The 26,824-nt window shown below is 35.1% G+C and overlaps 1 protein-coding gene across 1 annotated transcript; it reads left to right on the top strand.

Annotated features, from left to right (window-relative positions):
- Positions 1 to 262: 262 nt before the first annotated feature.
- On the top strand, positions 263 to 26,475 carry LOC111061980 (serine/threonine-protein kinase ULK3). Its single transcript, XM_039435228.1, has 7 exons — positions 263 to 495; positions 5,013 to 5,241; positions 7,673 to 7,933; positions 13,484 to 13,611; positions 19,139 to 19,323; positions 22,048 to 22,144; positions 25,941 to 26,475. The coding sequence occupies exons 2-4, from the start codon at positions 5,080 to 5,082 to the stop codon at positions 13,499 to 13,501; spliced, it is 441 nt and encodes a 146-aa protein (XP_039291162.1). The 5' UTR covers positions 263 to 495; positions 5,013 to 5,079; the 3' UTR covers positions 13,502 to 13,611; positions 19,139 to 19,323; positions 22,048 to 22,144; positions 25,941 to 26,475.
- Positions 26,476 to 26,824: the final 349 nt, after the last annotated feature.

Below are 26,824 nucleotides of genomic sequence, written 5' to 3'. Positions count from 1 at the left end.
AAATGGATTTTGATTGATTTGTAGAAGCCCTACCTGTGCTGACGTCACAAGAATGCACTACGGCTTTGTTTACGGAGGTAGTGGTTGACGTTGTAAACCAATCCCCTCGAAAGTGGGTTTAAAAGAAGCTCAGCTGTTGTGGAGCTTAGTTGGCGCGTTCCCAAAGTACAACAGACTTTTTTGTGCAACCGGGCTATTGAGTTGATTCTGTGTTTTGTTCGACTGACAATGTTAATATAGTTTATTGGTGACCAATAAATTATCAAGTGCTTTGTTTTTGCAGATATGTGTACATAATAACAGAGTACTGTGAAGGGGGAGATCTGTCAGTTTTCATCAGAAAGCGAGAGCGACTCCCCGAACGCGTTTGTCTCAAGTTTCTGAAGCAGCTGGCAATTGGTCTGCACTATCTCAGAACCAACAACATTTCTCATTACGATCTCAAGCCCAACAACCTCCTCATCAAGATGAAGCCTGTCACTTTGAAAATTGGTGGTGAGCACAATTTCCATCTAAAAATCTGTCAAATTCTTTTGCCACTTTGGCACTCGTTCAGCATAAGATGCATTCCTCCATAGAAGATTCCCATATAGCAGCAGATAAACGGCTTATAACCGCTAATAAAGGCAGAAAACCAAGATAATTTCAAAGCTCTATTCAAAAAATTAATTAACAATCAAGTAAATTACAAAAAGCAAATACAATATTGTTTCCTAATTTCTAATATGTGTTCCTATATAGTGAGGTCCACGTTATAATGGCAGTGAAGAAAGATAGCAGAACAACGTTGCCGATCTGTCTTGTCAATGCCTTCTATAGGCGGTAGCTGATTCAGGTTTATTGATGTAATATTAACGGTAATTCTCGTTTAAATAATCAATTATATTTTATTAACAAGAGATTATATTTTTCAATAATTTTACAATGAATTTTCATAATTAAGATGAAATGTGTTGTTAATTAATTATTAATTCTACATTGTTAAAAGACGATCTGGTAACAAAGCGAGAAAGAGATAGCGCTATCCGCACAGTTGAATGATAGACAAGGATAGCAATACCATTGCTAGTCAAACACTGCCATTATAACGTGGACGTCACTATAGGATACCCCGTGTGTGGGCACTTGAATATGAATTGAATAATAATATAAATTTATAAATATTATATTTATGAGGAAATAATAATATTTGAATATGATCAATCATCCCAAATGAATCTAATCATCATTGGACACATATAATTGAATATGATATAATATTGAAATAAATCAATATGTCTACAATGTGGTCCACGTTATAATGGCAGTGAAGAAGGATAGGAGAACATTAGTGCCGATTCTCTGCTTTGCCACTACCTTCTATAGAAGATACGTGATTCTAGTATATTATGATGTAATGTGACAGTTCATTCTTGTTGAACGAGCGTGAGCGAGTTCTCACTTTTGACTTACTGAAGGCCAACGTCGTTGTCCGTCTGTTTGTATGTTCTACAATAACTTTAGAAAGAATTGATCAATCAGCTTCTTCAAATTTTGAACAAGTATTCTTCGAACCTTTTTCAGGATATAAAATTGTGCATAAGATAAAAAATTTGTTGTGATTTATCATTTAGTCAGCTGAAGAATTCATTGCATGCAATTACAACAGTTTTCCTATTCATTCATAGCATCAGCTGAGGCGATTTGGGAGCTACCACATAGACGCTGACACATGCTTTCAGCTGGTTAATATACAACATAATTCACAACTTTTACATCAACAAACTAATACGGGTTGAGATATCAATGTGCGGTTTTCGCCAACCATTTTCTCTTGGAATTCTGTATCGAAATCATGTGTCATGAATTTGGATTCATATGAGGCACAAAGATGAAGCGGCAGAATGATTTTTGAAGAGTAATTTTCCATTTCAAATTGGATCCCCAATTAAACCTTGAAGAAATGCTCCAATACTTGAGAGCCATAAACACAGAACTGAACTTTATTTGTCTTGGGTACAATAGTTATTTGTATATATAGAGTGAAAAATGCCACTTTTTTCCCTGAAGGGAAAGATTGATGCTGAGGCGGAGCCGAGGGCAACAATTTCCCCGAGACAGAAAAAGCATTTTTCACTCGTGATATACAAAAAATTTTCCTCCACCTACACTTTATAAAAACTGCAAATAAAATAATTTTAAAAACTTATGTGACCAAGTAACAATGTGTTACAACAAACCTAGAAAGTTAACAGCTGGCTTGTAAACACAGTTCCCCGCCCAAGGTCTATAAATACAGGTCATTGCAAAATCGCCATTTTATGGGGTTCTAGTTCACCAATTTTCAAATTAATTATCATCATAGATTGGACAATATGATGTGTTATTTAGATAAGATAAGATAAGATTATTTATTTCGCATCCAATTTACAACAACACAGAACAGCGCACAAAACTAAAAAAAAGATAGAAAATAAGAATAAAAAAACAATACTTAAGACAACTTTTTAACCGAGTAAATATGAAATTTGCTGATAAAACTAATTGTATTAATTCTCATTATAGGATGATGTGAATGTAATCTAGCACAGCTACTCTGTTTTACAAAAATACACCATAATTAATGCACGAAATAAAATACTGCATGCAAAGACCTTGCTGACAAGGTCACGTTCGCATTGCAGGAGCATCACTGAACAGAACTATTACTTTCCTTGCCTATTACCATAGGTAAGGAAAGTATTGCTTTCCAAAAAAAATTAAGGTACCTAATTTCAAGTTTTCTATACGTTTCAAGGTCCCCTGAGTCCAAAAACATGATTTTTGGGTGTTGGTCTGTGTGTGTATGGTGTTTGTGTGTGTGTGTATGTGTCTGTGTGTGTATGTCTGTGAACACGATAACTCCATTCCTAATTAACCAATCGACTTGAAATTTTAAACTTAAGGTCCTTATACCATAAGGATCCGACAATAAGAAATTCAATAAAATTCAATTCAAGATGGCGGAAAAAATGGCGGATAATTACTAAAAAACCATGTTTTTCACGTTTTTCTCGAAAACGGCTCAAACGATTTTCTTCAAATTTATACCATGGATAGCTATTCATAAGCCCTATCAACTGACATGAGTCTCATTTCTGGAAAATTCCAGGAGCTCCGTAATATTATTGAGAAAAAATGGCGGATATTACTAAAAAAACCATGTTTTTCACGGTTTTCTCGAAAACGGCTCTAACGATTTTCTTCAAATTTATACCATGATAGCTTTTATAGCCCTATCAACTGACATGAGTCTCATTTCTGGGAAATTCCAGGAGCTCCGTAATATTATTGAGAGAAATGGCGGATAATGACTAAAAAAACCATTTTTCACGTTTTCTCGAAAATTACTTGACCGATTTTTTTCAAATTCATAATGCATGATTTTGTTATGAGCAGATTGGAATATTTCAAATGTACCGCCATAAAGACCCCACATAATGGCCGCTCCATAAGGAACACGATTGTCATGACCTGTATTTTATGGACCTTGTCCATAGCGCTGTGCGCTATCTGTCGACAAAAGTTGTAACAACAATGGCCGACTCAACTACAACTATGATGAAGTTCCTGTTTCAAATTTGATTGCCGTTGGCTGGTATTGAATAGCATGGAATATAAGAAAAAAATATTTATACATTTTTATAGTATACTGATATGAAGTTTGTAATAATTTTAGCATACAAAAATATATTTCATTTATTGATTAAATGTGTGGTTGAGGTATTGAGTTTAGTTGGTTCAATGACTACTCTATATGCTTCCTGATCTTAGCTTAGACCTTCTAACTTATTTCAAATGTAAGTTTTTAAAATAGAGATGCTTCCCATGTTATTTAATGGAGTTACTTTCACGCTCTAGGGGAGTTTCCTGTTTTTTCCTCCCGAGAGCGAAAAAAGTGACACTTCAGTATTATGTTCCAGGGAGTAAAGTAAGCACTTTAGACAGGAGGTGGAGGAAAAAACATATTTAACATGTGCCAAACTAATTAAGTGAGTCACTACAACCTTCTTTAGAATTATTCGTTTAAAAGAAATTTTAGCTGTTTCCATAATTTTACAAACTCTTTATAATTGAAAGTCGCGGTTTTCAAAGATTACCATACAACAGTTCTTGAGCGAGTTCTCCAACCCAGGAGATCACTAGTTTACTATTGTTGACCGAGCGAAGTGAGTTCTAAGATTCAAGTTGATGGTTTTGCATTTCTCTTTATGATAAAATGTTTATATGTTGCGCATTTACAGAGAAACGCAGCAATAGATTTTCATAAAATTTGACAGGTATGTTCCTTTTTGAATTTCGCGTCGACGTATACATACGGTATTTTAAAATTTTGCATTTTAAGGATAATACAAAAGGAAAAGGAGTTTCCTTCGAACACCAATATTACCGTAAAAATCAGACTATAGAATTATTCATCATAAATCAGCATCATGTCTAGGGACTATATACTACCCGTTCAAAAACATCGAACATTACGGAAATGTATCTTTCATCAACGTTACTAGACAGTTGACTACTAACTTTGTCTTTCCATAAGCTGAGACCATGATTCTAGTTTGGAGCTATTAACATTTTTCTTTTTTAATATGATGATTAAAATTGCAACAAATATTATTGAAAAGAAATTGATTTCTAAAATCATGAAAAATGAGAAATGAAGTTTGTAGGAAATCAGATCAGCATTATGGTAGTTTATTTCGTTTATTTCAACACAACGATTTTTGACAACACAGAATGTTCTATGATGGGTTGATTGGATTGGCGTATCGTCGGCAGCCAGACCTGATAACAGTGCTCACACTCACATTCCGGGACGACACGTCACGTTACGATAGGACAGAAAGTTGTTGTTTATTTAGGATTTTTTCTAGACATTTTAAATTGATAAACTATTTATTAATTTTTGAGAAAAACATAACAACAGGTAAATTTAACTTACTGAGCGCGAGGTCTACTGTTCACAGAACTACTAGTAATATTGCTTGTTGCAGACTTTGGCTTCGCCGAGTACATGTCGCCGGGCGTCAAGCAGCTAGTGCTGAGGGCTCCCCGCTGTACATGGCGCCCGAAATGGTGAGCGGTCGGCCGAGCGACGCCAAGGTCGACCTGTGGTCGGTGGGCGTCATATTCTACGAGTGCCTCTACGGCCGGCCGCCATTTGCCGACTGCTCGTTCGACCAGCTGACAAAACTGTTCAGTGACAACGATGTTGTGGTCAAGGTAGGTCTACAGTAGAAATAGAAATAAAAATAAAAATAGAAATTATTTATTGACATAAGACATTAAACAAAATGTATGGTCAATCTACTCTCTATTTATTTGTTAGGAAATAGGTGAAGGATCAGGAGAAGAAAGAGGAGTAGAAGGAAAAGAAAAAGAAAAGGTAAGAAATAAGAAGAATGAAGAGGAATAACAAGAAGAAGAAGACAGGAGAAGAAGGAGAACAAGAAGAAGACTGGAGAGGAAGAGGAGAAGAAAACAGAGGAATAAAGAAGAAGAAGAAAAAAAAGGGAGGAGAAGAAGAACAAGGAAAAGTAGAATACAGGAGACGAAGAGGAGAAGAAGAAGAGAGAAGAAGACAGAGGAATAGCAAGAAGAAGAAGAAGAAGAGAAGAAGAAGACAGGAGAAAAGAAGAAGAAGAAGAAGAAGAGGAAAATAAGACAGGAGAAGAAGAAGAAAACAGCAGAGAACAAGAAAAAGGAGAAGACAGGAGAGGAAGAGGAGGAGGAGAAAAGAAAAAAGACAGGTGAAGAGAAGAAGAAGAAGAAAAAGAAGGAGGAGGAAAAGAAGAAGAAGACAGGTGAAGAAAAAGAAAAAAGGAGCAGAAGAAGAAAGCCAGAAGATGGAGAACAAGAAAAATATCAAGCAAAAGAAGAAGAACAAGAAAAAGAAGAAGAAGACAGGAGGAGGAAAAGAAGGAGAAGACAGGTGAAGGAGAAGGAGAAGATAGGTGAAGAAGAAGAAGAAGAAGACAGAGGAATAACAAGAAGAAGAGAAGAAGAGAAGAAGAAAACGAAGAAGAAGAAGAAGAGAAGAAGAAGAAGAAGAAGAGAAGAAGAAGAAGAAGAAGAAGAGAGAGAAGAAGAAGAAGAAAAGAAGACGAAGAAGAATACGGGACTAGAAGGAGAAGATGCTGTTCCACTATCTTTCTCCACTGCCATTATAATAGTGAGGGGACCTCACTATAGCTGCTAGACACTAGTGTGTGTGTGTGTGTGTGCGTGTGTGGTACTAAAAAACATGTTTTTCACGGTTTTCTCGAAAACGGCTCCAACGATTTTCTTCAAATTATACCATGGATAGCTATTTATAAGCTCTATCAACTGACATGAGTCTCATTTCTGGGAAAATTGCAGGAGCTCCGTAATATTCTTGTGAAAAATTGCGGATAATCACTAAAAAACCATGTTTTTCACGGTTTTCTCGAAAACGGCTCTAACGATTTTCTTTAAATTTATACCATGGATAGCTATTTATAAGCCCTATCAACTGACATGAGTCTCATTTCTGGGAAAATTGCAGGAGCTCCGTAATATTCTTGAGAAAAATGGCGGATAATACTAAAAAAACCAAGTTTTCCACGTTTTTCTCAAAATAACTTGACCGATTCTTTTCAACTTCATACTCTGTATAGTTATTTATCAGCTCCGTCAACTGGCATGAGTCTCCTTACTGGGAAACTAATGGGGGGACCACCGCATCCTTGAGAATGGACTTTGTAACCTTCTTCTCGTGCATGAAATAGGTAGGTAGCGCAGTTCATAAAAAGAACACATAGTCGAGATATTTCATCTGTAGAACAGCTGTTTTGACGACTTAAAAAAATGACCACTAAAAAAAATCATCGAATTTCACAATTACACAAAGGAAAAAGTACTCTGAAAACAATATATATATACACATATACAAAAGTCTGATCGTAGTTTCAAATATGAGCAAGGAAAGTTGTGTGAGTGTTCCACACCAGATTTTTACTATTGTTACTATAGTCTTCATTATGCTATGCTTATGAATTTTATGTTATATTGTAGTTTACTACTGTATTTACTGTTGTGCTGTATAAAGGTGCATTATACATCAATTTTGTAAAGTGTTGAAGAGACTAAATTTGATTTGATTTGAAGTTGTAGACATGTTTATCTAATCTAGGAAAATTGCTTTTATTTTTTAATAAGTATTTGAAAAGTTTTTAGAAGTATTTACTTTTTAAAGTTTCAACGTAGAGTTGTCTAACTGTAAATACATCAAATTCCTGGAAAATAAATGAGTAGGGTATAACCTCGGTTTATTCAAGATGGTTTTAATAATATTTTTTGTACAATAAAAAGGTTGTTCAGATGTACATCAAATGCTACACCCCATAGATGACTACCCCATATTGTAAATCCGATTGTACGAAGGCATGATAACTTTTTGCTCCAAAAGTTGAGCAAATATGCTCTAGTTTATTCATACAATTTTGAGTATAAGCTTCTACTTTTGAGCAAATGCTCAAAACTATTTTTTTATGAGCATGAGCAAAATGTTTTGCACACGTTTATTCAAAGAAAATGAAGCATTTTCTACATATTTTAGAAGTATAAGCAAATGCTCAACTTTATTCATATGGCCCAATGTGTATGATGAAGGCGATTTGTGTTTTGTGTTGAGATTCCTTCAGACGGCGATGTGTCGACCAAGTCTCGCCATCTGCTGTCGTGTCTGCTACAGACGGATCCTGCGCAGCGCATCGAGTTTGACGTCTTCTTTGCGCATCCGCTGATCGAGGTGGCGCATGCGCCCAGCAAGCACACCTATAGGTTCGGAGTGCACCTGGCCGACAAGGCGGTGCGCCTGGACTATCAGCGCCGCCTCGCCGAGGCGGTCGACTTCTACGTTGACGCCATTCCTACCTGTTACCGCATGTCAAACGTGAGTCAAAGGTTAGGTTAAGTTGGCTAAATGCACTAGTGACCCCTGGGTTGGAGTACTCGCTCATGACCTGTTGTATTATAATCTTTAAAAACAGCAACTTTTAATTATACAGAGCTGGTGAAAATTATGGAAACAAATTAATATTTCTTCCACAAGAATATAATTTTACAGTAGGTTTCGTTGGGGATCCTATTTGAAATGGAAAATTACTCTTCAAAAATTACTCTGTCGCTTCAACATCTTTGACCCTCGTATGTATCCAAATTCATTTTTAAAGGTGGTCATGTGATACATGATTTCAATACAGAGTTCCAAAATAAAATAAATTACAAAACAGAACATTGATGTCTCATCCGTATCAGGTTTTTACTTTCCTTGCCCTATTACCATAGGTCAGGAAAGTATTGATTTCCGAAAAAAATTAAGGTACCCCAATTTCTAAATTTCTATACGTTTCAAGGTCCCCTGAGTCCAAAAAAGTGGTTTTTGGGTATCGGTCTGTGTGTGTGTGGTGTGTGTATGAGTGTATGTGCGTCTGTGTACACGATATCTCATCTCCCAATTAACGGAATGACTTGAAATTTGGAACTTAAGGTCCTTACACTATAAGGATCCGACACGAACAATTTCGATCAAATGCAATTTAAGATGGCGGCTAAAATGTCAAAAATGTTGTCAAAAACAGGGGTTTTCGCGATTCTCAAAAATGGCTCCAACGATTTTGATCAAATTTATACCTCAAATAGTCATTGATAGCTATATCAAGTGCCACAAGTCCCATATCTGTAAAAATTTCAGGAGCTCCGCCCCATCTATGCAAAGTTTGATTTTAGATTTCCAATTATCAGGTCTCAGATATAATTTAAACAAAAAATTTCAAGTGGAAAAGATTGAGCATAAAATCTCTACTATTAATGTCAGTAAAATTTTCACCTAAAATTCAAAATAAGCTTGAAATTTGAGAAAATGTGATTATTCAATTGCAAACTGTTGGTAACTGTTGATTCTATCAAATCATTCACTATGAAGAGATAGCAGATCTCGTGTGTATCCAGCGTTATTGTCCTCCTGGCTCAGATCTTTGAATAATAGACTTGAGATGCTCGTGAACACTAGCGTCAGGTGATCAATTTTCATAACGGCAAGGAAAGTTGTGTGAGTGCGCCACACCAGATTTTAGATCTAAAAGGTGTAAATCATGTTGAGTAATGACCAGCTGAAATCATGTTCCAGCATGAAAGACTGTCTGCGTGATAGTTCCCGAATAGCCTCAGCTGATGTCATGTATGAATGGAAAACTGTAGTAATTGTATTCAATGAATTCTTCAGTTGACTGAATGATAAATCACAACAATTTTTTTTACTCATGCACTAACTTTCAATGCTATTCTCGTATCCTGAAGAAGGACGAAGGAGTGAGTCAATTTTGTTGTCCAACGAACTTGTCCTGTAGAAAGGTTCGAAGAAAGCATGCTCAAAATCTGAAGCTGATTGATCAATTCTTTCTAAAGTTATTGTAGAACATACAAACAACAGACAACGACTTAGGCCTCCAGTAAGATAAAAGTGAGAACTCACTAACGCTTCTAACCTAATTAAGTTAGGTTAGGCTAGGCTAGTGAGTGAATAAATAAGGTCAATTAGCCCTTATCAGCTAAAAAGCAAAATTTTGGGAGGGAAATATACAGGGTGGGTGAAAAGTCTGAGAACGGCTTAATATGTCATACACAAAGGCTATTTGACGGTGGGTGTGATTGGGGATCCCTCTCAAATTGAAAATACTACTTTACTATGACTTCAAAAATCTGGTCCGCCATCTTGGATCCGCCAAATTGAATGCAACTTAAATTTTTTAAATAGGAAGGTGGTCATGCGATACATGATTTCGATACGAAATTTTAAGAAAAAAGAATGGTGAAAACCGCATATCTATATCTCAAACCGTTTACAAGATATTCACATTATTAATCAATACTATTCAAAGCAGAAAGGAGAGAAAAAAGTCCGAGAACGGCATCATATCTCATACACAAAGTTAAATTGATGGTGGATGTGATCGGGGAGCCTACTAAAATTGAAAATACTAATTTACTATGACTTTGAAAATATGGTCCACCATCTTGGATCCGCCATATTGAATGCAACTTTTTTTTTTTAATAAGAAGGTGGTCATGCCATACATGTTTTTGATACGAAATTTCAAGAATCGATGAATGGTGAAAACCGCATATCGATATCTCAAACCGTTCAGAAGATATTCACATTATTAATCAATATCATGCATATCAGAAATGAATACATAAGTGGTATAGATTAATAATGGGAATATCTTCTGAACGGTTTGAGATATAGATATGCGGTTTTCACCATTCTTTTTTCTTGAAATCATGTATCGCATGACCACCTTCCTATTTAAAAAATTGAAGTTGCATTCAATTTGGCGGATCCAAGATGGCGGACCAGATTTTTGAAGTCATAGTAAAGTAGTATTTTCAATTTGAGAGGGATCCCCAATCACACCCACATTGGAATCACAATCTTTTATGAGATACTAAGCCGTTCTCATACTTTTTTCTCTCCTCTCTGCTTTGAATAGTATTGATTAATAATGTTAATATCTTCTGAACGGTTTGAGATATCGCTGTGCGGTTTTCACCATTAATTTTTTCTTGAAATTTCCTTTCGAAATCATGTATTGCATGACCACTTTCCTATTTAAAAAAATAAAGTTGCATTCAATATGGCAGATCCAAGATGGCGGACCAGATTTTTGAAGTCATAGTGAAGTAGTATTTTCAATGTGTGTAGGATCCCCAATCACACCCACCATCAAATTACATTTGTGTATGAGATATTAAGCCGTTCTCTGACTTTTCACCCACCTTGTAGAATAATAGCATAATGGTGATCATGGTGACACGGGAAGTAAGTAAGTAAGCTGGTACAACATAATTTATATCAACAAACTGAAACGATTTGAGATATCAATGTGCTGTTTTCGCCATTAATTTTCTCTTGGAAGAACTCTGTATCGAAATCATTCAACACATGACCACCTTCTTATTTTTAAAACAATGAATTTGGATTCATATAAGGAATAAAGATGTTGAAGCGACAGAGTAATTTTCCATTTCAAATGGGATCCTCAATGAGACCTACTGTCAAATTGTTCTTGTAAAATGAATATTTAGCTGTTTCCATAATTTTACCAACTCTGTATAATAAAAGTAGCGGGTTTCAAAGATTGAAATACAGCAAGGAATTATATTGAACAATTATATTAGTGTAGTATATTGGATTACACTTTGACCAGTCATTCACTACGGGAGCTTTGCTCCCTTGATGCAGTTTCATGTGACAAACAAGTAAAGTAACAAACAGTTCTTGAGTGAACTCTCCAACCCAGGGTGTGACCCCCTCAATAACTATTCCATATTTATTCGATGATTTTCTTTTTCAGTGGAAGTAGATACAGATAAGGAGGCTGCAATGGTAAACGTTTGTTCACCTACATATATGTATGTGTTTAGCATTATTTGGCAAATTTGCAGGTTTTTTGTAATCGTCTAATTGGTTTATCAATTCATTATTGAAAATTGATTTTCTTTGTCAGTTGAATTTTCCTTACACGCAGATAAGGAGACCACACTTTGTGTGTTACCTATATACAGAGAGAGTCTATATGGGAACCTTATGTATGGTTCTGTATATGTATGGGAACCTTTCAATAAGTTGGAGACTGTTTTTATAATAATAATACTGTAACTTTCAGGATAAGTTATGATAGAATACTCTACCTTTTGATGTACAACTGAATTTCAACCCCTCTTGAAGCGGTAAATTAGGGGTTGTAAATCAAATATTTTAAATGTAAATACCCATTGTGTGGTACATCATTATAAAGACCTTCTTAAAACAAGAAATATAACATTAATTAAAATGCTCTATGATACTTGTATTCAAAATGGCGGCTGATTGAAGTTTTCCTTTTTAAGGAAATGAGGAGTTGTAACTCAAATATTTTAAATGTTAACTCCAATTGTGTGGTACATCATTTTAAGGCCTTTTTAGAACAAGAAAGATGACATCAATAAAAATGTTCTATGATACTTGTACCCTATCCAAAATGGCGGCTGACTGAAGTTTTAGTTTTTAAAGAAATAATTATAAAATTCAATCAGCCGCTATTTTGGGTGAAAGTATCATAAAACATTTTTATTTATGTCATCTTCCTATTTTTGAAAAGGCCTTTTAAATTATGTACCACACATGGCCCATATGAATAAAGTGAGCATTTGCTCATGCTTCTAAAAATGGAGCATTTGCTTCATTTTCTATGAATAAACGTGAGCAAAACCTTTTGCTCATGCTCAAAAAAAAAAAATAGTTTGAGCATTTGCTCAAAAGTAAAAGCTTTTGCTCAAAATTGTATGAATAAACTAGAGCATTTGCTCAACTTTTGAAGCAAATGCTTCAAAAAAGGTGAGTCTAGTCTAGAGCAGCTTATCACCTTTTGCTCATAGTAAAATGGCTCAACTAATTCGTATGAGGAAGAGGAAACTATACCAGATACTATCACAACCAATAGTGTAGAACTATAAACTCTCTTTTAGATTCAACCATGATATAATATATCACCATTATTCCTACAAAAGAATAAAAAAAAAGCTACCTGTTATAAAGATAGCCATCACAAAATAGAAAATAGGCATTTAAAAATATGAGAGTGTAGACGATTTTAAGAAGGCTATTGATATTATAAGAATATGCTGAAGATTATTAGAGAGATGACATTTTTTCACGCTATTATTTCAAAATTCTAAACTCAACTAACCTAAAACTGTATTCATAAAAAATAGAAAACAGAGCAGACGACGCAAACACAAGCGGTGCCCCCTGTTTGCATATTTAGCGCTTCCGTGAGCTATAATACAATTAAGGCTACAAAAGCGAATCAGCTGATGAAAAATCTTTAAAATACGTGAGCATTTGCTCCAGAGTTCAGGAGCATAAGGTAAGAGTATAAGGTAAAGCTTATTCATATAAAAATGAGCAAATGCTTTTGCTTCTACCTTTTGCTCATGAGCAAAACCTTATGCTCAATGCTTTTGCTCATGTGCATTGCTCTGGTTTTATTCATATGGGCCAGTGGGTGTTTACATTACACTATTTGAGTTACAACCCCTAAGTCACCCCCTATGAGGGGTTGAAATTCAGTTGTACGTCAAAAGGTAGAGTATTGGACCAATAACTCATCCTGGAAGTTACAGTATTATATCTACAACAGTCTTCATTATTGAAGGGTTCCCATGCATATGTCTCACTCTGTATATGAAGTATGGAGAAGTTATGTATTTTCAACGACATTACAAAGGTATTTGACATACTGTCACATGCAAACATCTTGGAGAATCTGGCAAAAATGGATATAAGCACATTATATGTACTCTTTATATGTATGTGTTTGTTGTATTATTTGGCAAATTCGCAGGTTCAATCTAATCTTTCTATTGATTCATTTATTAATAGATTGATTATCTTTGTCAGTTGAAGAGGACGAGCTGAAGAGAGACACGCTCCAGAGTTACTTGAGGAAGTACATGGATAGGGCCGAAGCTCTACTGCCAGTCACCAAGCAAGTGGAAGTTGATCCATACTCTCAACTGACCACTCCAGTGAGTTATTCAACCATTTATACTATATACATAAAAGCGTAATGGCACTCACTCACTGACTGACTGACTCACCACTCACTCACTGACTGACTCACTCGCAGAACTAAAAATCTACCAGACCAAAAACGTTCAAATTTGGTAAGTATGTTCAGTTGGCCCTTAGAGGCGCACTAAGAACGGATTTGGAAAAACTTCCAAAGATACGCCCAAAATCTGCGTTTTTTCAGCTTTATCGAGAACAAATGAACAGAAATTGTTCAAATTTAGTACAGAAGCTAAGCTAGGGTGTAATAATGTTGTGTTAAAAGGAATTTGCAATAACGCCCAAAATTAGCGCTTTTCCAGCGTTTTCTTTTTTTTATTTTTCTCAGAAAATGGCATCTCAGCGAAATGGCACTCACTCACTGACTGACTCACTCACTCACTCACTCACTCGCATAACTAAAAATCTACCGGACCAAAAACGTTCAATTTGGTAGGTATGTTCAGTTGGCCCTTTAGAGGCGCACTAAGAAATCTTTTGGCAATATTTTAACTCTAAGGGTTGTTTTTAAGGGTTTAAAGTTCGTCTTTTAGCATGTATATTCTTCTTCTCCCAATCTCTTAATTATAATTGAAATTTCCATATCATATTTTACTATAGAACTATATCTAGATAGAGTACCTCTTCGAAACAGTTGTTAACTGGTAACTAAATTAATAATTTTGTCAGGTTGGCATTAAGTTGAGTTGACTTTTTTAGGTTGGCACCAAGTTGAAGATTTAAATGCATTTATCGCGGAAAGATTGATTGGGCACTGCTACTTCAATCCTGGGAATATTATATTACTAGCCGTCAGGCTCGCTTCGCTCGCCATATCCGTTTAGCCAGACGTTTAGTCTGGACCCCCAACTGGATTGTTCTAACATATGATAAAAATGCTCAAATAAAAAATGCAGGCGAGCGAAGCGAGTACAGCTAGTACTGTTATAGTACAGTACAGTACAGTACAGCTAGTACTGTTATAATTTCAGATTAACCAATACAAAATCTTTATGAACCAATGCATTGCAATAAAACAATAAACCGATCCCGATAAATAAAATGAATTCCATTCATATAAATGCACTGAACACATGCTGGTATCGAGCACATGTTCTAAGAGAATCAAAATATCTGATCCCCGAAATTCACAATCTGATGTATAGCCAAACTACAAAATATAAACACGACCTAGAAGATGAAGAAACCTTAAGGTTTGAAAGGGAAGGTTAGGAGGTGGGGGTTTTTGCTTTTATATGGCAAAATGCTTGTATTATTTAATGTTTTGATAATTATTGTAAAGCAGAAACAAAAAGCTTGCATTTCAGAAATGTTTGTGTTATATAATTTGACTAAAGGTCACCGTATGATTTTCAAGAATGCGATATTCTGCCTACTCTGTTCTACAGCCTACGTCACGGCTGCAGTTCCCCCACTCCAATTGCATTTCAACGAAAATACTATAGATGAGTGACCAATCTTCTGTCTACTAACTTTGGGTTAGCTGAGGTGGAAGAATTTTGTTCACCAAAGATACGCCGATATAGTAACAGGTGTTTTTACCAGCGTTCGTACTCCTAGACTGGAGTACAATAATTCTCATAATATCCTAACGAAGTTTTCCACTCTGCACTAAATAATTGAAATTAATCGGTGATTGAATCGAGCGAGGAAGTACTTTGACTTTCTGATGGAATGAAGCATGCTCAAATGAAAAATGCAGGCGAGTGAAGCGAGCCCGCTGATCTCATTTTTGGACGATCCAGTCGGGGGTCCAGGGGGCGGAGCCCCCTGGCTAGACGGATATGGCTAGCGAAGCAAGCTGAAGGCTAGTTTATTAAATGTATCATAGTGAGGTCCACGTTAAAATGGCAGTGTTTGATAAGCAAAGGTATTGCTATCCTTGTCTTTCATTCAACAAAGTGAATAGCGCTATCTCTTTCTCGCTTTTCTCTGTTGCCAGATCGTCTTTTAATAATTTAGAATTAATAATCAATTCATAAAATGTTTCATCTTAATTATTGAAAATACAATTTCTTGCTTAATAGAATATAATTGATTATTTTTTTCACGAGAATGAACAGTTGATATTACATCAATAAACCTGTATCAGCTACCGTATATAGAAGGCATTGACAAGACAGAGAATCGGCAACGTTGTTCTCCTATCTTTCTCCACTGCTATTATAACGTGGGCCTCACTATAGCCAGGTAACCCTTCCCCCCCAAAAGCCTATTTTATAACTTGACAAACTGAAAACTGGTCGTTATGTAATCTTGGAAAATTGAAAATAGGCCTATAACCATCCTCGGTTAATATTAATTATCTATATACAAAATTTCAAGTTAATCAGTTGAGTCGTGATGATGCGTCAAACATAATTTTCCTATCTCGTCCGTGTATAAGCCAGTTCTTTCCTTATTGTAGTACTAGCCGTCAGGCTCGCTTCGCTCGCCAAATCCGTCTAGCCAGGGGGCTCCGCCCCCTGGACCCCCGACTGGATCGTCCAAAAATGAGATCAGCAGGCTCGCTTCGCTCGCCTGCATTTTTCATTTGAGCATTTTTATCATATGTTAGGACAATCCAGTCGGGGGTTCAGACTAAATGTCTGGCTAAACGGATATGGCGAACGAAGAGAGCCTGACGGCTAGTAATATAATATTCCCAGGATTGAAGTAGCAGTGCCCAATCAATTTTTCCGCGATAAATGCATATCAATCTTCAACTTGGTGCCAACCTAACAAAGTCAACTCAACTTAATGCCAACCTGACAAAATTATCAATTTAGTTGCCAGTTAACAACTGTTTCGAAGAGGTACTCTATCTAGATTATAGTTCTATAGTAACATATGATATGAAAATTTCAATTATAATTAAGAAATTGGGAGAAGAAGAATATGCATGCTAAAAGATGAACTTTAAACCCTTAAAGACAACCCTTAGAGTTAAAATATATCCAAAGATTTCTTAGTGTTCCTCTAAAGGGCCAACTGAACATACCTACCAAATTTGAACGTTTTGGTCCGGTAGATTTTTAGTTATGCGAGAGAGTGAGTGCCATTTCGCTTTTATATATTATAGAAGAAGATAGATAATGTATTCACTTATTTATATACTACAAGCATTACGCCCAAACCAGTCTTCACTAATATTTACAATCAAATGAGCTTGTAAGGGAAGGCTGGCCACTCACGACAGGGCAAGTGTATTGAACATGTGTGTTCACACATGTAGTCATACATTGGTGTGCAATCACACCGAAACGCTTTGAACACAATTTTTGGGGGTTAGGTTTTGTATTTTTGGTTTTTTTCTTCACTGCATGGTATAAAAACAATCTGGCATCAGCGCGGAGGCAAACAAGAATAGAGCTATCTGTTTTGTCTAATGACAGACAGAGATATGAAACCGATATTTATCACGTGCTGACTTAATAACCTGGATCTCACCATAGTAAGGTCCACATTATAATACAGTAGCAGTATTTGATTAACATTGGTGTTTCTATCCTTGTCTATCATTCAACAAAGCAGATAGCACTATCATTCTATAGCTCCTCAACGCTGCCGATAGTTTTCAACAATGTAGAAATATAATTAATTAACAAGATATTGCAATTATTCAAATGCTAATAAATGAATAATTATTATTAGTAACCGGAAACCCAATTAAATGCTGTAAATCACCCAGAAGACTTCTGCTACTGCAAATATTGATAACAGGTAAGCATTCCTGACCAGCAATTAGAAAGTACCGGGTTCGATTCCCGGGCTGACAAATAATTTTTGAATAGTAGCGCTCATCGAATTTCCATCTAGCTGTTTACCCTGTTGTCAATATTTGCAGAAGCAGAAGTCTTCGGGGTGATTTACAGCATTTAATTGGAATTTCGTTTAATATTATTATTATTAAAAACACACAAAACAAGACAAAACAAAATTACAAAGAATTACGAAACAAATAAAACACAATAAAATGTTACAAATATAAAAAACCATGGGCTTTGTGGTTGGGTGTGTTGGAGAAGAGAAAAACAGAGAGGAAGATACCTAGCCAACTATGGTTTCCCATGTAATAGGCAGGCAAAGAAGAGAAGTAATGAGGAAAAAGGAAAGGGCGAAATGGGGGGAAGGAAGAAAACAGAGGAATAGGTACTCAAAATAAAGGTAAGCGAGTCCACTGAAAAATGAAAAAACTAAAGAAAAAACAATGCTGGAGCAGAAATCTCGAGTCATATATCTAAATGGAAGAAGAAATTACTGTATGTCCAGTTTTTTATATCCAGTTTAATTTTTCCGCTGATCTTATTGTCCATGAGAAAGTGATTTGGAATGAGGTTTATTATTTTAGTACCTATGTAAATTAACTGCCTCCTTATACATTCAATATTAGTGTTACAGGTTACATATTTGTTAGCAGTGGCCCTTAGATTATAATAATTAAGTGTAGAGTTTATTGTGAGAGGAAAATCGGATCTATATTTTATTAAGTACTCAATTACGGTTTTTATGTATAATTGACGTATAGTCATGACCTCAAAATCACTAAAAACCATATCCGTTGGATAGAGCCTGGGGTTGCTTAATAATAGTTGTTATTTCATTAACAAGATATCTATGATTCAATCATTGAGAAATATATTCCCTTGACGAATAAAATGTAAGTGATTAGTTTAAACAAGAATGATAAGTTGATAGTACACCGTGATTCAAAAAGAATACCACAACTTTGAAAATTGATAACTCTGCAAAGAATAAACGGAGAGTGGAGCACTATCTGTCGAAGATTCGAGGAAGCTCTAAAGTTTTTTTTTAGTTCCTTATTTGGAGCACTACCCCATTGGCACTCATCTGTCCGTGCCTATTTGAATGAAAACTATCCGAGGCAATGGATTGGCCGCCAAGCAGCTCGAGACAGAGCACTTCATCACTGGCCTCCAAGATGCCCTGACCTCACCCCCTGCGAATTTTTTTCTATGGGGGTACGTTAAAGATAAGGTGTATCGACCGCCTCTACCAGCTAACATTGAGGAGCTCAAACAAGAAATAACAGCAGCTATACAAACTGTTACGCCCGATATGCTACTGAGGGTGTGCAACGAGTTCGAGTATCGTATTGATATCACTCGAGTGTCTGGAGGGGGTCACATTGAACATTTGTGAACTGGTTTTCTAGTGGGGTAAAACTTGTTTTAATACTTTTCATTTTGATTTATAACTCAAGTTTCAATTATGTTTCCTTGATTGAATACAGATTTTTAAAGTTGTGGTATTCTTTTTGAATCACGGTGTATATCATCGGATATTCCGGTATCACTTATAGCCTATAGAAGGCAGAGAATTGACAACGCTGTTCTCCTATCTTACTCAATTGCCATTATAACGTGGACCTCACTATGTAATGAATAAATAAATGATATAGATTATAGGTAATTTGAAATAAATTATAATTTATATAATGATAAATATGTAAGTAATGAATAAATAAAAAAATAATTATTGCAGGAACTATGTGCAAATCGACTCCAGCCTTGGCGGATGCTTTAGACACAATCGCAACAGCTGAAATGTATGTGGCGGAGGGATATTATGTGGCTGCCTATAGCAAACTAGAGTACGCGCTCACTGTGATAATGGACGCCCTCGCCAAAGAGCCTCCCGGCCCACGACGAAAATTATTACATAAACAGGTACACATTTAATAAAATGTACAGAGATATTGTGGAATTTCTCCATTTATGGTGAAATAAAAATGGTCTCTATATGTCTCCACTGAGATTATAACGTTGACCTCACCTATGAACTGGGTGTTCTGAAAAACGGTGCCCATAATTCAGGGCGTGATTCCTCTCATCAAAAGAAGAAAAATCTGGTGTGGTACACTCACACAACTTTCCTTGCTCATATTTGAAACTACAATCAGACTTCTGTATATGTGTATATATAATTGTTTTCAGAGAACTTTTTCTTTGTGTGAATTGGGAAATTCGATTATTTTTTTAGTCATCATTTTTTTAAAGTCGTCAAAACAGCTATTCTACAGATGAAATAATATCTCGACTATGTGTTCTTTTTATGAACTACGCTACCTACCTACCTCATGCACGAGAAGGAGGTTACTAAGTCCATTTCTCAAAGATGGGGTGGACCCCCCATTGGTTTCCCAGAAAGGAGACTCATGCCAGTTGATAGAGCTGATAAATAACTATACAGGGTATGAATTTGAAAAAAATCGGTCAAGTTATTTTTGAGAAAATCGTGAAAAACATGGTTTTTTAGTAATTATCCGCCATTTTTCTCAAGAATATTACGGAGCTCCTGCAATTTCCCCAGAAATGAGACTCATGTCAGTTGATAGGGCTTACAAATAGCTATCCATGATATAAATTTGAAGAAAATCGTTACAGCCATTTTCGAGAAAACCGTGAAAAACATGGTCTTTTAGTAATTATCCGCCATTTTTTCCGCCATCTTGAATTGAATTTTATTGAATTTCTAATCGCGGATCCTCATGGTGTAACCATGGTGTAACCATAACACACACACACACACACACACCACACACACACACACACACCACACACACACACACAGACCAATACCCGAAAATCATGTTTTTGGACTCAGGGGACTTGAAACGTATATAAAACTTGAAATTGGGGTACCTTTATTTTTTTGGAAAGCAATACTTCCCTTACCTATGGTAGGGCAAGGAAAGTAAAAAAGTACCAGTTAACATAGGTCCGAAAATGCTTGGTTACCAAGTTATTCAGGGTGAAAGATTTTGTCTGAATTTCAGTTCCCCTGCCGAACGAAGCTCTACAGGTATTTGTTGGCTGTTAATTAAGATGTACAATTTAGCGTACTTTATGTTAAATTAACTGAAAAATTGAATAAAACTGTTTCCAGACCTGTAGCTACAGTAATTTTGAAGGTATGTGACGAAATACGCGAAATTTGGTCCCGAAAAAAGTTCCTTTTTAAGGTTTGAAGCAGATTTACTATGTAAAATGTACAATAGACACAAAATATTTCTTTACTGAACTTGTAGGAAATTTAATTTCGAAGAGAAAGATGTAGAATAAGTAATCCTTAATTACATACATAACGCATGAAAAAATAGACAAAATCTGTTAAGCTCTCTATTTTTCATGCGTTTTTTATGTAATTTAATTTTAGCGGTAATTTTAGAGAAGCGGTGGTGGGTGAACGCAAGTGGTAGAGTACTATCCTACGGTGCTATCCCACTCTACTCTACTAAAAACTAGTACTCTACCATAACTGCTCTACCATGATTGGGAGAGTTCACAAGGTAGTCAGTACTTGCCCAGGGAACTCTACCACTAACTCTACTAATGAAAACCAGGCCTAAGGTAAAATAAAAAGAAATTGTCAGTTCCACATAATAATCTGAGCCAGACTTGAGTTTCAATGCACTAAAGCTTTTACCTTTGGCTTTACACAAGGCTTTAACACTTTTTTTTTCAATTGTCTACAAGAATTCAATAAAAACTTGTATATCTTCCACAGTTCTCGAGATATTATTAAATTGAATAGTATTTGGAAGTACAAAAAATAATGTACTCAATGAATTTACTAAATTCATGTAGTTCTTTCAATATTATTATAAAAAAATCCTATTATATTGAGCGAGCAATTTCTGTATATCTTTTTATATTTTTATAACTGGTTATCTGGCTATTTTTATATCTGGTTATTTATGTTCAAACGATCTCGAAAACGGCTCTTAACGATTTTCACGAAATTTGGAACTTAGTAGGTTATTATATAAAAACTTGATTGCACTAGGTCTCATCCTTGGGAAACCTCGCTGAACGACATTAAAAGGATAATGCATCCTAGGCTGAAACAGCTGAGACTTTCGTCGTCTGTGGATAGTAAAAAGTGAGCGAGCGAGTGATTCTATGGAAAATCAAAATATCGCATCCCCGAAATTCATAAGCTGACGTATAGCCAGCTGTAAATATAAACACGATCATTTTATAGAATTTGTGTTCTGTTTATCAATAAATAAAAATAACGAGCGAAGATCGGTGCCCCGATATTTATAATTATGTGTAAAAATATACTGAACGTTTTGACTTTGGGAGAAGAAGATGCTCTTACTCTTCCCCCTAAATGTACAAATATTTACATAAATATTATACATATTTTTGGTTGACAACCAAGAAGATGGCGGACCTGCCAAAAGATCTCGTTGTCACAGTGAGTGATTAATTCATTTAATGTAAAATATCTGACTGCTAGTCGTTTTTTCTAATGGCAAAAGTGATTTAATAATAAGCAGTTCGTGATGGAAAACAACATTGAAGAAATATACATATTTATTAATAATATTATATTAACATATTTATAATTATTTACATAATAATCTGATTGTTTTATTTTTGAAGACATGTGAGTGGATGAATCAGGCGACTAGAGTTCAGGCTCTTATTGATGCATCAGACAAAGAATATCTCTCGGAGGTCGAACTCCTCCAGAACAAAGGTAACTCTTGTCCACTCATTCATCTACAAATTTCATTATGCTGTCTTTTTTTATTCAGGGTTACTTTTAATATAAGTCTCAGTACCCTTTTAAATTATTTTTCCTCCACCTACTGGCCAAAGTACTTACTTTACTCCCTGAAACATAATACTAAAGTGTCACTTTTTCGCTCTCGGTAGTAAAAAACAGAAAAACTCCCTAGGGAGTAAAAGTGACTCCATTTAAATAACATGGGAAGCATCTCTATTTTAAAAACTTACATTATAATAGGTTAGAAGATCTAAGCTCAGATGAGAAAGCATAAAGAGGTGTCTGTCATTGAGTCAACTGAATTCAATACCACAACCAGAAATTTGATCAACTCATGAAATATATGTTTGTATGATATTATATTCTCAATATTAGTAGATGATAAAAAATTATACAATTTTAAAATCTCTTATTCTATTCAAAATACCAGCCAACAAATATTTTTGATCTGCAATTCAATCTGGAGTCAGCCATTTTTGGTAGACATCCAGCTGATAATTGTTACAACTTTTGCCGATAGATAGCACAATCGGCAGTGCTAATCAGACGGCCGGTTTTAGGTTTTAGATTTTAGGTTATGTTGTTAGGAAACATTGTCACCAATACGTAAGTTATTAAAATGATTTTATTTGCAGTTTCTATAAAAAAATATAGATGGAGGAAAAATGTTGTGTACATCATGAGTGAAAAATACTTTTTCTCCCTCAGGAAAATTGTTGCCCTCGGTTTCGCCCCGGGCTTCAAACTTTTCCCTCAGGGAGAAAAAGTCGTACTTTTCACTCTACATATACAAATAACTATTTTGTCACAGTCATTCAATTTCAGCTGTTTTACATCCATGAAATCAAGCCGGTGAACAGCTGATTGTAGAACAAATAAACATATGATTCTCATTACAGCATACTATACTGTAATAAAATCATATGTTTTCTTTACAGTCGAGTATGTTTCCTAGTTCCGAATTAGGAACAGCAAAACTGGTACAAAACCGCCTTTTAGCGCTCCAGGTTGAAGTTTTGTCAATGACAATCAAGAAATTCCTGATTCGAAACTTGTAAACTAGGTTATTAGCCCAGTCAACAAAGTGATATAGATGGAAAAGTTTGGAAGACAATTTTTGATCCCGCAGTTCTGTTTAGGGTAGTGAGGAGGTAAACATATCAAAAGTCCCCACCGCTACCCCCTGTGCTAAGGGGGTGGGGGTGGTTCAAATGTACCATTTTTTGGTTTCTCGCATATAACTAGAAAACTATGCATTTTACATACATGACTATTCTATAAGAAATTGAAGATTACATAATTTCCTACAATATTGATCTAACAATTTTTTCTATAAATCTCTTTCACTTTTCGAGATATCCGCTCTAGATGATGTGACATTTAAAAAAAACACATTTCCTTCAATTTTTTGCTACTTTTGCTCTTATAACTTTTTGAATATCGATGGGAAAAATCCATGCTGATCATGAGCTTATAGAGCATCAAATTCTCTTCAATTTGATGTATAATTTCACAAGTTTACGCACATCCCCACGACTGTTGCACCAGCTTCATTATTGAGTGTGAGATCTTCAGTTATGCAAAAATAGATCAATTGAAAAGGAATTTGGAGAGAATGTTTTGAACACAATTTCTGACTTTGCAGCTTTGTTGGGACCATTTAGGGGGTGTACATATCAAAAGTCCCCATCCCTACCCCTTGTGCTAAAGGGATGAGGGTGGTTTAAAAGTTGCATTTTTCAATGTTTTGCTTTCACGCTCATATCTTGGGAAAAATGCATTTAACCGAAATGACTAACTATTCAGAATTGAAACATGATAAATTGTTAAAATAACAGCTTTTAATCCTATTTTTTGATGTTTCAGGGCCTACAACTCTCCAACAATGCATCGTAAAAATGAATGCTCACCGTAGATTTGTAGAGCTTTGTTTTCACTTCAATTTGATGTATTATTCCACTACTTATTGTTTTCCTTCTATTGTTATAGCAGATTCAATGTGGGGGGTGAAATGATAATTTTGTAACAATTGATCACTTGACAATGAAATTCGAGTCTGGAACATCTGGTACACAGTTTTCGACTTTGTAGCTTTACGAAGACTAGTTGGGAGGTAAACATAGCAAAAATACGCATCTCTAGTCCGTCTATTGAAGGTGCGGAACTGCTAAGTTGACACTTGTTGCAGAGTTGAAAATTTCACCCCCACATTGAATCTGCTATAACAATAGAAGGAAAACAATAAGTAGTGGAATAATACATCAAATTGAAGAGAAAACAAAGCTCTACAAATCTACGGTGGAGATTCATTTTTACGATGCATTGTTGGAGAGTTGTAGGCCCTGAAACATCAAAAAATAGGATTAAAAGCTGTTATTTTAACAATTTACACATTTAAGAGCGTATATCTCGAAACCTGTTGGAGATATCACAAATCACCACAGAACAAATATTGTAGAGAATTTATCACTCTTCAATTCTGAATAGTTAGTTATTTCGGTTGTAGGATCAATATTGTGGGAAATTATGTAAGCTTCAATTCTTATAAAATAGTTGAGTCTATAAAATCCATAATTTTCGAGTTATATGCGAGAAACCAAAAAATGGATCCTTTGAACCACCCCCACCCCCTAAGCACAGGGGGTAGGGGTGGGGACTTTTGATATGTTTACCTCTTCACTACCCTAAACAGAACTGCGGGATTAAAAATTGTCTTCCAAACTTTTCCCTCTATACCCTTTTTTGAGCACTCATTGCCTGGACTATATGTTTATAGAATGCATGTAGTAATGTCAGCACAAGCAGGTAATGTTTTCTGTTTCTCAATTATTCTTTTCTAGATTATTATGACAAAAAATAGTGTAAGTTACTTGGACGTGAATGTCTTTTGCAGTGCTCGAATGAAATTCTAGTCTCGGCTAACGCCTCGACTAGAAACATCATTCTCGCCTGCAAAAGGCCCCTTCCCGTCCTTGTGACTTGAGATACTATTGTCACAACATGTTTGCGACATTAATGCCAGACATTAATTAAGACTTGAAAGACTTGAAAATGGCATTAATGTCCGAAACATGTTGTAACAAAATAATTTGAAAGGGTACTGAAATTTATATTTTTATTATTATGCTGTGCAGAGATCTACTCATCTATGTTGTTTTGTTATATATGTTTTTTTACTTCTGCTGATTATCTTGGCTTATCAGGAATAGCAGTTGAAGTAAAATGATGAACTGAACTCCAAAAAAAAATTAATCTATATAGACATGTCTTAACAATTATTCAGTAATTACAGTTAAATACATTACTAACAATGACCACACAACTTGTCATATGATTTCTAAAACTTTAAATGAATGTCAAATTAAATTTACAATGGAAATAAAATTATTTATTTATTTATTAAATAATATAATAATAAACAGTAATAATGTGAAATATTTCTTCCATGTTTATTTTTGAAGCATCTAAATTTAAAAATTTACTTTGTGAAAATGATTAAGGACTGAACATTTTGTGAAGTGAACAACTGCAAGACTTAACCTATTTCGGACAATATGTAACCTTTTCTAAATTTGGGAGAGAAATAGCACAAGGTTACCTTATTTTTCTCTCACTAACCTTTATGATGTACTTATTGTATTAATCAATAAAGAATAAAAACCATTGAAACTGAATTATCCATTTACTGTTTATGTAATAACAAATTTAAATTTCCCGTATCAAATTTTGTAATAATTTTGAAATTTGTTTACTGTTTTTTTTTTAGATGAAAGTAAAGTCTGCAGCCTGCAGTAAGTGCAAGATGCACTTGAGAGCAAGTGCAACCTTCCCCCCCCCCCCCTACACCAAAGAGTAGCCATATCATACCACAATTCCACAATAATTATCGAGCTTACAATTGATGTCAATAAATGTTGTAACCTGTTACGGTCTTTTGTTCCTGTTATTTTTTCGTTGTTAGTATTATTAGCTTTGAATAAAACTTCCATTTTTTGTTGTGAGAATTATCTCTGAATATTTTCCCTCTTTCCTTCCTCACTTATTTTTTATTGACCGAGCGAAGTGAGGTCCAAGATTCAAGTCGACGGTTTTGCATTTCTCTTTATTTTTATTGTGTTTATATTTTTGTTTATACAGTTTTTATATTTTTATGTTCCGCATTTACAGTGAAACGCAGCAAAAGATTTTCATGAAAGCTTACAATTGATGTCAATAAATGTTGTAACCTGTTACGGTCTTTTGTTCCTGTTATTTTTTCGTTGTTAGTATTATTCGCTTTGAATAAAACTTCCATTTTTGTTGTGAGAATTATCTCTGAATATTTCCCCCTTTCCTTATTTTTTATTGACCGAGCGAAATGAGGTCTAAGATTCAAGTCGACGGTTTGGCATTTCTCTTAATGTTTAAATGTTGCGCATTTACGGCGAAACGCGGTAATAGATTTTCATGAAATTTGACAGGTATGTTCCTTTTGAATTTCGCGTCGATGTATACAAACGGTTTTTTGAAATGTTTCATTTTGAGGATAATACAAAAGGAAAAGGAGTCTCCTTTGAACGCCAATATTACCGTGAAAATTAGACTTTAGAATTATTCATTTTAAATCAGCTGTCTAGTGGACTATAATACTACCCGTTCAAAAACATCGAA

The sequence above is a fragment of the Nilaparvata lugens genome, chromosome 9 (genome assembly GCF_014356525.2).
Source record: "Nilaparvata lugens isolate BPH chromosome 9, ASM1435652v1, whole genome shotgun sequence".
NCBI classification, from domain to species: domain Eukaryota; kingdom Metazoa; phylum Arthropoda; class Insecta; order Hemiptera; family Delphacidae; genus Nilaparvata; species Nilaparvata lugens.
This window is presented reverse-complemented; position numbering and strand designations above follow the sequence as displayed.